General features: G+C 43.9%; 1 protein-coding gene across 1 annotated transcript in view; it reads right to left on the bottom strand.

The window, feature by feature from the left end:
* Positions 1-3958, bottom strand: part of LOC133976651 (high affinity cGMP-specific 3',5'-cyclic phosphodiesterase 9A-like) — a gene marked incomplete at its 3' end in the record, with an annotated part of 11153 nt that extends 7195 nt beyond the window's left edge. The window contains exons 1-3 of the mRNA XM_062414911.1: positions 3950-3958; positions 2764-2768; positions 1589-1742 (exon numbers count right to left, since the gene is read on the bottom strand). Of these exons, the coding sequence (XP_062270895.1) occupies positions 1589-1742; positions 2764-2768; positions 3950-3958 (168 nt within the window). The remainder of the gene's footprint in view (positions 1-1588; positions 1743-2763; positions 2769-3949) is intronic.
* Positions 3959-10553: the final 6595 nt, after the last annotated feature.

The following is a 10553-nucleotide window of genomic DNA, read 5'->3' as shown; positions in this document are numbered from 1 at the left end:
CTGACAGCCCAAGAACCTAAATTATTATCAGTTTACAGTCAAAAAAACAAAGAAAAGAACAAATATTCACATTTTAGGAGCTGGAAAAAGCAATGTTTGGCTTTTTTTGGGTCATTTTCTGCCATGTTTCAGTCTTGTGTTGCTGTTTTGTTGGTCCGACAGTCAAAACCCCCCAAATACATTCAGTTTGCCGTCAAAAAACAAAGAAAAGAACAAATATTCACATTTTAGGAGCTGAAAACATAGAAAGTTGGCATTGTTTAGTCAGTTTTTGCCATGTTTCAACTCTAATTTTGCTTTTTTGTTAGTCAGACAGTCCAAAAAAAACAAATTATATTCAATTTACAGTCAAAAAACAAAGAAAAGTAACAAATATTCACATTTTAGAGGCTGAAAACACAGAAAGTTGGCATTTTTTAAGTTATTTTCTGCCATGTTTCAGTCTTGTGTTGCTGTTTTCTTAGTCCGATAGTCCAAAAACCCCAATATATATTCACTTTAAAGTCATAAAACAGAAAAAAGTAACAATTATTCCCATCAGGACTAATTAACTGTTGCTGCGACACGAAACCACAGAAGATGTCGTGTCTTTATTTTACCAGATTATAAACGAATAAATGAAACCTTTTGGGTCTTTAACAGACTTTTTATGGAGTTATGTTTCTAGTTAACATTTTTCTCTCTCTCCGTCTCTCCCTCTCTCTCTGTCTCTCTCTCCCTGTGTCTCTCTGTCTCTCTCTCTCTCTCTCTCTCTCTCTGTGTCTCTCTCTCTCTCTCTCTCCGTCTCTCTCTCTCTCTCTCTTTCTCTCCCTCTCTCTCTGTCTCTCTCTCCCTGTGTCTCTCTGTCTCTCTCTCTCTCTCTCTCTCTCTCCGTCTCTCTCTCTCTCTCTCTCCGTCTCTCTCTCTCTCTCTCTCTTTCTCCCCCTCTCTCTCTCCCTCTCTCTCTCTCTCTCTCTGTGTCTCTCTCTCTCTCTCTCCTCTCTCTCTCTCTCTCCGTCTCTCTCTCTCTCTCTCTTCTCTCTCTCTCTGTCTCTCTCTCTCTCCCCCCTCCCTCTCTCCCTCTCTCTCTCTCTCCCTCTCTCCTCTCATCATCTCCTCCCTCGCTCAGATCCTGTTAATTGCAACCTGGTGTGCCTCCTCATCTCCGAGAGCTGCCGGATCAGAGAAGATGAGAGGACGTAAAAAAAAAAGACGGGAAAGGAAGAGAGGAGAGGAGAGGAGAGGAGAGGAGAGGTGAGCCAGCTGATCTCTGGATTGCATTAAAATTCTTCTCGTGTCACATACACACACACACACACACACACACACACACGCAGAGAGACTCTCACATGGCAACCTGGGATTTGGGAGCGTAGGGGTCAGGGCCACGGATCATTATCTGCTCTGGGCCGAGCGTCGGGGGGGTGGGGCGGGGCGGGGGGGGATACGAGGGGCCTCCCGGTGCTCCCTGGGGCTCGGGACCTGAGTGAGTCAGCATTCCAGGTCCATTCCTCTCACTCTGCACCCTGACAGGCTGACGGACAGGCCCCCCCCCTCCCCTCCCCCCCCGCTCCCTGAACGCCAAGCAGAAATAGCCCCTTCTTTTTACTTTGCTTTGGGTCTGAACACAACGCCAGCGGAGGCTCCGACCCTCCGCCGTCTGGTTTATAGGGAAAGAGGGGGAATCGTTTTGAGGCTCTGCTGAGGAGCGTTTCCTGTCAGCGAATAACCAAAATGATGCAGCAAACGCTTTAGATGAGGCCCTGTTTACACGACAACGCGTTTTTGAGGCTTAAAAACGCAAAAAAAAGTGAAACCCCCCCTCCAGAGTGGAAATCTTAAAAACGCTCCACCGTCACGTTCCTGTCTAAAGGTTAAAAACGCGAAATGCTGCCTTAACCCTCCTGTTGTCCTCGAGTCAAGGTAGGAAGGGAGGAAGAAGGAAAGGAGGGAGGAAGGGAGGAAAGGAAAGAAGGAAGGGAGGAAGGAAGGGAGGAAAGGAAAGGAAAGGAGGGAGGAAGGAAGGGAGGAAATGAAGGAAGGAAAGGAAATAGGGAAGGACAGAGGAAAGAAGGAAGGAAGGAAGGTAGGAGGGAGGAAGGTTGGGAGGGAGGGGGAGAGAAAGGAAAAGAGGAAGGGAGGAAAGGAAAGGAAAGAAGGAAGGGAGGAAGGAAAGGAAACTCGTACAGAATCTTTTTATGCAGTAATTTGGTCAATAATTTTCTTTCTTTCCCTGAAAACAGCGTTGAGTTGAGTCTGACTTGATAAACATGAGTGAAACAAGTGCAGATTGGTAGCAATGATATATGTTTCTATTTATGATATTTAAGGTCCGGATTGATTTATCATTATTATGGTTTATTTTAAACCGTTGAACCTGTTTGGTGGACTACAGACTTTTGGTATAGAGGAGTTTATGGCAGTAGATATAGAATAGATAGATCAGTAATAAACCCATTCTGAGGCTTTGAACTGTTACAGCAATGCAATAATTTGGTAAAAACAGCAGTACACAGTGTTTAATTTCCCCTTATTTATGTCCGACTTGATGAATTTGATCAGTTTCTTCATTAAAACGTGAATGAAACAAGTGAAAAATGGTTTCAACAAGATAATATACATATAATATTCCTCTGTCTCTGTACTCAATAACCTCTAGATGAGCTCTGTGTGACACCAGAGAAGATCAATGAACACATCAGAGGTTAATTAAATGCTGATTATACAACATAGCAACTTAAAAACTGTTAATAAGTCTTTAATAAGTCTGAATATGAAACAAACCTCAACTAAAAGACAACATGGGGTCATTTTATCATCAATATAAACCTTCTAGAGGAATATTTAGTTGCATATAATGTCCAAAATAAAGGTGAATTTAAAGATGTAACTATTTATAAATCTACTGAACCGTCCGAGAAGAAGCAATAAAGTAAAAGTTCCTGTGTGTTCGAGTCGTGAGTGGCTCAAATTAACATCGTAGGAAGGGGCGGCCCTTCCTCTTCATCTTCCTCTGTGTTGGTCATGGAAAAAGCCTCAGAGCTGTGTGTTACTATGTGTGTGTGTGTCTGTGTGTGTGTGTGTGTGTGTGTGTGTCTCTGAGTGTGTGTGTGTGTGTGTGTGTGTGTGTGTTTAATTGATGTGAAACACTGTAATAAAGACGCAGCACCTGACATGCAGACAGCAGCTTTAACACGGAGCAGCTGTGAAGAGAAACTACGAGGAAAAGTGAGAAACATGACAGCTGCTAGAGGAAGAGTCTCTGTTATCTCTTTATTCATCTCTATCTACATCACTACGTCTCTATCTATCTCTATCATAGACTGTATATATAAACAGGACGTAACATCTGTGACGTCACCCATTGGTTTGTGGACTGCTGCTCGGAAGCCAATAGTATCGGATCTGAGCAGCGCCATCTTGAAAATTTCAGGTGCATGCTGGGAAAAATAAAAACATGGATTCTACTTATATGGGCATCAGGAGGAGCATGAGGAAGGAAAGGAGGAAGGAAGGAAGGAGGGAAGGAAAGGAGGGAGGAAGGAAGGAAGGAGGGAAGGAAAGAAGGGAGGGAGGAAGGACAGGAAGGAAGGAAGGTAGGAGGGAGGGAGAAAGGAAGAGAGGAAAGAAGGACAGAGGAAAGGAGGGAAGGAAAGGAGGGAAAGAAAGGAGGGAGGAAGAAAGAAGTAAGGAGGGAAGGAAAGAAGGAAAGGAGGGAGGAAGGGAGGAAGAAGGAAGGAAAGGAGGAAGGAAAGAAGGAAGGGAGGCGCTCCTGAACCTGTGAACCAATCAACCTGTCAATCACCACGTAGCCACGCCCTAATGCATACCCTGCATCACTACGTCTCTATCTATCTCTACATGTCTGCCTGAGTCTAAGTCTGTCATCACTAGTTCTGTTCTTGTCATTTTATCTCTATATATCTCTCTTTATATCTCTATTCATCTGTAACACTGTCTATGCACTTACCTTTGCCATCATATCTTCATCTCTATATATTTATGTTTATATCTCTGTCACAATTTTCCATTCATCTCTACATCCTGTGCATCTTTATCTCCATTCATCTCACTGTGTTCATTTTCCATTTCTATCACTGTATTTATCTCTAACGCTTCTCTCTCTTTCCTTCCTTCCTCCTTCTCTCTTTCTTTCCTCCCCCCTACCTTCCTCCCTTCCTTCTTTCCTCTGTCCTTCTTTCCTTCCTTCCTCCCTTCCTCTTTTCCTTTCTCCCTCCCTCCTACCTTTCTTCTTTCCTTTCCTCCCTTCCTCCCTTCCTTCTTTCCTCTGTCCTTCTTTCCTTCCTTCCTCCCTTCCTCTTTTCCTTTCTCCCTCCCTCCTACCTTCCTTCTTTCCTCTGTCCTTCCCTCCTTCCTCCCCCTACCTTCCTCGCTTCCTTCTTTCCTTTCCTCCCTTCCTTCCTTCCCTTCCTCCCTCCCTCCTTCTCTCTTTCTTTCCTCCCCCCTACCTTCCTCCCTTCCTTCTTTCCTCTGTCCTTCTTTCCTTCCTTCCTTCCTCCCTTCCTCTTTTCCTTTCTCCCTCCCTCCTACCTTTCTTCTTTCCTCCGTCCTTCCTTCCTTTCCTTCCTCCCTCCCTCCTACCTTCCTTCCTTCCTTCCTTTCCTTTCCTCTATATCTCTGTATCTAACTCTATTTATCTATATATATATGCGATTTCTTTTTTATATATAACTCTGTTCTCCATCTCTATTTGTCCTTATCTCTTCCTCTTAACCTCTATCTCTAAATGTCTATATCAATCTCTATGGATCCTTATCTCTGTATCTTCATCACTAGTTATATTTGTATTAATATCTCTATTTCTATTATCTAACTATCTCTGTATATATCTCTCTTTATCTCTATCTCTTTAACCATTTTTGTTTTTTCTCCATCTGTATCTCTCTGCTATTTCTAACTACACATCTTTATTTAGCCCTATCTCTATTAGTCCTCATCTCTATATCTTTATATATATCTATTCATGTATCTATCTCAATCCCCAATCTCTTTCAACATTTTTATTTACCTTTTATCTCAACATCTAAACTTCCCTGTCTCTCTTTCTGCATCACTACTTCTATCAATCTCTATCTCTACTTTTCTATCTCTATTTTACCTCTATTTCTATATCCTCCTTTCCCTTTCTGCACCACTACTTCAATCAATCTCTATTTCTCTCTTTCTATCTCTAACTATCTCTATTTCATCTCCGTCTTTCTTCTCTTTCAGCTCCGTGAACAAGCTTGCCTGCCCCCCCCCCCCCCTCTCTCTTTCTGCCCCAGACATTCTCCATTGTAATTTGGCCCAGCCTTGTATAATTACCCTCTGTCTGACTCCATACACTGTGTAGGCTGAGTAGAGCCAGTATATATATAGAGGTATATGTGTGTGTGTGTGTGTGTGTGTGTGTGTGTGTGTGTGTGTGTGTGTGTGTGTGTGTGTGTGTGTGTGTGTGTGTGTGTGTGTGTGTGTGTGTGTGTGTGTGTGTGTGTGTGTGTGTGTGAGTGAGAGCTAAAGGGCCCCATTCAAAGAGCAGCTCGACTTAATGCACCATTCATAACAGTTGGGGGTGAATTATAAGAGGGGGTCAGAGGAGGAGGAAGAAGAGGAGGAGGAGGAGGAGGAGGGGGGGGGGAGGAGGGGGAGGAGGGAGACAAATAGCAGCTAAATCTGGGTCACCGAAACATGACGGTCAGAGTCGCACCTCTAGAAAAAAGGAAGATGTCTTTAAATCCCTTCATACCAAGTACTAATATGTGAAGTGAAAGTATTAAAAAATACACATAAATGTCCAGTTGTGGGTTTTTTATGGCTTTAACCTTTGTGTCGTCCTCCCGGGTCAAATAGACCCCGTCTGTTTTGACTGTTCCTTCCTTCCTTCATCCTTCCTTCCTTCCTTCCTTCCTTCCTTCCTTCCTTCCTTCCTTCCTTCCTTCCTTCCTTCCTTACGTCTGTCCTTCCTCCCTCCCTCCTTCTCTCTTTCTTTCTTTCCTCCCTTCCTTCTTTCCTTCCTTCCTCCTTTTCTCTTTCTTTCCTCCCCCCTACCTTCCTCTCTTCTTTCTTTCCTCTGTCCTTCTTTCCTTCCTTCCTCCCTTCCTCTTTTCCTTTCTCCCTACCTTCCTTCTTTCCTCAGTCCGTCCTTCCTTCCTTTCCTCCTTCCCTCCCACCTTCCTTCCTTCTTTCCTCTGTCATTCCTCCCTTCCTTCCTCCTTTCCTTCCTCCTTTCCTTCCTCCTTTCCTTCCTTCTTCCTTCTTCCCTTCCTTCCTTTCTTTCCTCCCTCCTACCTTCCTTCCTTTCCTCCCTCCCTCCTACCCTCCTTCCTTCCTTCCTTCCTTCCTCCCTCCTTTCCTTCCTTCTTCCTCCCTCCTTTCCTTCCTCCCTTCCTTCTTCCTCCCTTCCTTCCTTGACTCGATGACAACAGGAGGGTTAAACTAGCTTTTCAACACATGAATAAACATTAGAATAGTAGTAGTCTTTGGATAGAAGATACAATCACCTGAAAATGGTTTATAAAATTAAAAAAATGAAAGAAATTTGAGAAAAACTAGTTGAAGAACAAATGAAAGAGAAGGAAAGGAGATGAGCAAATAATGATGAACAGCACCCAAAAGAGAAAAAGAGAAGTAATTAAAGAAGAAAGGGAAGATGGTGCAAAGAGCAAAAAAAGGATGAAACGAAAGATGAAAAGTTGCAAATTAAAGAAAAGAAAAGAAGGATAATTACAAAGAGAAAAAGGTTTTAGAGGAATAAGCAAACAAGGAAGGAAATGAATGAGGAAGGAAAGAAGACTCAAACTATACATTAAAGAAGCGATGATGAAGTGAGAAGAAAGGAAGAAGAGAGAAAAAGGAGACGATATTCTGTCCCTATAATCAGCTCTGACGTACTGTAGGTCATAAAAAAAGATGCAAGAAGTGACGTTTCCATGGCGATTTACGTACGAAGAATGTCCTGTGCCGAGTTAAACCAAAACAAAGGAGATAAACAGCTCGTTAACCTTCGTGTCGTCCTCCCGGGTCAAATTCATCCCGTCTGTTTTGACTGTTCCCTCTTTCCTTCCTTCCTTCCTTCCTTCCTTCCTTCCTTCCTTCCGTCTGTCCTTCTTGCCTTCCCTTCCTTCCTTCCTCCATCCCTCCCTCCTTCTCTGTTTCTTTCCTCCCCCCTACCTTCCTCCCTTCCTTCTTTCCTTTTTCCCTTTTCCCTCCCTCCCTCCTTTCCTCTCTCCCTCCCTTCTTTCTCCCTCTCTCCTACCTTCTTTCCTGTCCTTCTTTCTTTCCTTCCTCCCTTCCTCTTTTCCTTTTTCCCTCCCTCCCTCCTTCCTTCCTTCTTTCCTCCCTCTCTCCTACCTTCCTTCCTTCCTTCTTTCCTCTGTTCTTCTTTCTTTCCTTCCTCCCTTCCTCTTTTCCTTTTTCCCTCCCTCCTTCCTTCCTTCCTTCCTTCTTTCCTCCGTCCTTCCTTCTTTCCTTTCTGTCCTTCCTTCCTTCCTTTCTTCCTTCCCACCTCCCTTCCTTCCTCCCTCCTTTCCTTCCTTCTTCCTCCCTTCCTTCCTTGACTCGAGGACAACAGGAGGGTTAAGGGTGAGTTTAGAGTCAGTTTCGGAGGATTGTCGGCTCGTATTTCTCCGCTAAGAATGACTCTCTTCCAGTTTTGGGACACGTTGGACCTGGAGGAGCTAATTCAGCCAGTCATCGTCCGCCTGTCAGGTATGCAGCCAGTCATCCAGTCATCCAGGCTGCTTATGTTTCCTCTGCGGGGCCCGGAGACCCGGACGAGTCCCGGGCCGAGGGGATTGACCAGGCAGGCTTAGTCCATCACCCAGACAGCTCCATTGTTCTGCCGCTACAGGAAGAACAAAAGGCGAGCGCTCGTGAGAGTTCAAGAGGCACATTTACCTGATTCGCTGGGCCTCGTTCCCCCCCGAGGCGTACGCAGCGTCAGGCAGCGCCGCCGTGGCCCTCGCTTCAGGCTCCAGCCATCTATTAGTCTTTGCTCGGTAACATTTGTTTTAGCGTCTGGTGGAGCGCCGCGGCTAGCCAACAACAGTTCTTCATAGTCAGCAACACAGCAGAAACGGGGGTTTTCTTGTGTTGCTGCAGTGCCGCCACGTTATCTTAAAGTTTAGTATCAGCAAAGTTTTTGGGACTAAAATGTGCCAAGAAGAAACTAAACTGCTTCACTTCATGCATATTTTAAAAAAGTTGGAAGAGTCCTGCAGGATTTGAGTCATCTGTTCTTTCATAAAAACTTTTGAGAAGCTTTTAACCCTCCTGTTGTCCTCGAGTCAAGGAAGGAAGAGAGGAAGAAGGAAGGAAAGGAAGGAGGGAGGGAGGGAGGAAGGAAGAAGGAAGGAAAGGAGGGGAGGAAGGAAAGGAGGAAGAAGGAAGGAAAGGAGTAAGAAGGAAGGAGGGAGGGAGGAAAGAAGGAAGGAGGGAGGGAGGGAGAACGGAAAAGAGGAAGGGAGGAAGGAAGGATTGAGGAAATAAGGAAGGAAGGGAGGAAGGGAGGAAGGAAAGGAGGGAAGGAAAGAAGAAAGGGAAGAAAGAGAGAAGGAGGAAGGAAAGGAAGTAAGGAGGGAAGGAAAGAAGGAGGGAAGGAAGGGAAGAAAGAGAGAAGGAGGAAGGAAGGAAGGAAGGAACAGTCAAAACACGTTCTTAAAGTTCTCAAAATCTTAAAGTTGTTATGACTAAAATGTGCCAGGAAGAAGCAATAAACTGTTTCACTTCATGCATATTTTTAGTTGGAAGAGTCCTGCAGGATTTGAGTCATCTGTTCTTTCATGAAAACTTTTGAGAAGTTTAAAATCAGCTTCAAGCTTTTAATCATATCAGACACCATCCGTTTCTCCTTTTCTCCTCAGTTTTTCATTGATTTTGAGCACTTGAAGGACTTGTGCAAGGAAAGAAGGAGGGAGGGAGGAAGGAAGGGAGGGAGAAAGGGAGGAAAGGAGGAAGGAAGGAAAGATGGAAGGGAGGAAGGAAGAAGGAAGGAAGGAAAAATGGAAGGGAGGAAGGAAGAAGGAAGGAAGGAAAGGAGGAGGGGGGAAGAAAGAAGGAAAGGAGGGAGGGAGGGAGAAAGGAAAGGAGGAAGGGAGGAAAGAAGGAAGGAAGGTAGGGGGGAGTGGAGGAAGGGAGGAAAGAGAGGAAGGAAAGAGAGAGAAGGAGGGAGGGAGGAAGGAAGGATGGACAGAAGGAAGGAAGAAAGGGAGGAAGGAAAGAAAGAGAGAAGAAGGGAGGGAGGAAGGGCAGATGGAAGGAAGGGAGGAAAGAAAGAAGGAGGGAGGGAGGAAGGACAGATGGAAGGAAGGAATGAATGAAGAAAGGAAGGAACAGTGAATACACGTTATCTTAAAGTTTAGTATCAGTGAAGTTTTTAGGCCTAAAAAAGTTTAAAAATCAGTTTTCACTGATTTTGAGCACTTGAATGACTTTTTTTTATCTATGTCGACTTAATAGATGAAGTTCAAAGTTCGTTCTTGACCCTTTTAAAACAACTTGCAGAATAGCTACTAAATGGACTTTGTAGTAAGACTGTTCGCTCAACTGTGAAACAACTCAAAGCTCAGTGTTCAACGTTTCATTCTTGACCTTTTTAAAGCAGCAGTAAAGTCGTTTCCTAAAGCCTGACTGTCGGGTTTAGGAAGCTTTAAAACGTTGTTGGACACAGAATCCAAATTCCAACATCAGAAAGTTTTGGGAGGAGACGCGGCTTCAGACGCTGTTGGATGAGTTTTTTAGCTTATAAGTTGTTTTATTTGGAGGTTTGTTCAACTTTATGTCAAAATTAAATATGACAACCGATCTCTAATGAGCTGGAAATGAGGCCGTTGGCTCATAGACACAAAGGTGTACAAAAGCTCCTCAGTCTTCTACAGATATTTGGCAGGTCTACTACAGCTGTCAGGTGCTTCTATTGGTCGGAAACCGCACCTTAACTTCAGTAATAGTTCAACACACATCGTCCAAAGCCTATTGAAAGCTTCCTGACACTTCTCTTACTGTATGTGGGTCAGTGATAAATAAGAGTCGGCAAAGATGAGCAATTCAAAAATATGTTAAAAACTAGTTTTAAAAGCAGCATCAGGTTTGTTAAAATGTACATTTAGTATTTTTGTTGGTTTTATATCATTTGAAATGACATTTGCACCATTTTTTACCAAAAGTAAGACTGAATGCTCCTGAAAATGTCAAATGGTGTAACCACAAAAGAATGATACATATTACATATTTTATCACCTAGAAAGGAGGAAGAGGAGAAAGGAAGAGAGGACGAAGAGGAGAAATAGAGAGGAAGAAGAGGAGAAAGAAGGAAAGAGAGGAGGAAGTGGAGAAAGAACACGAAGTAGGAGGAGAAAAGAAAGGAAGAGAGGAGGAAGATGAGAAAGAAAGGGAGGGGGAGGAAGAGGAGAAAGAAAGTGAGGAGGAGGAGGAGAAAGAAAGAGAGTAGGAGGAGGAGAAAGAAAATGGAGGAAGAGGAGACAGAAAGTGAGGAGTAAGAGGAAAAAGAAAGGAGGAAGAGTTAAAAGAAAGATAAAGGAAGGAAGAGGAGAAAGAAAGGGAAGAGGAGGAGGAGA

The sequence above is a fragment of the Scomber scombrus genome, chromosome 24 (assembly GCF_963691925.1).
Source record: "Scomber scombrus chromosome 24, fScoSco1.1, whole genome shotgun sequence".
In the NCBI taxonomy this organism is placed as follows: Eukaryota; Metazoa; Chordata; class Actinopteri; order Scombriformes; family Scombridae; genus Scomber; species Scomber scombrus.
The sequence above is the reverse complement of the archived record's forward strand: the minus strand, read 5'-3'. Positions and strand labels throughout refer to the sequence as shown.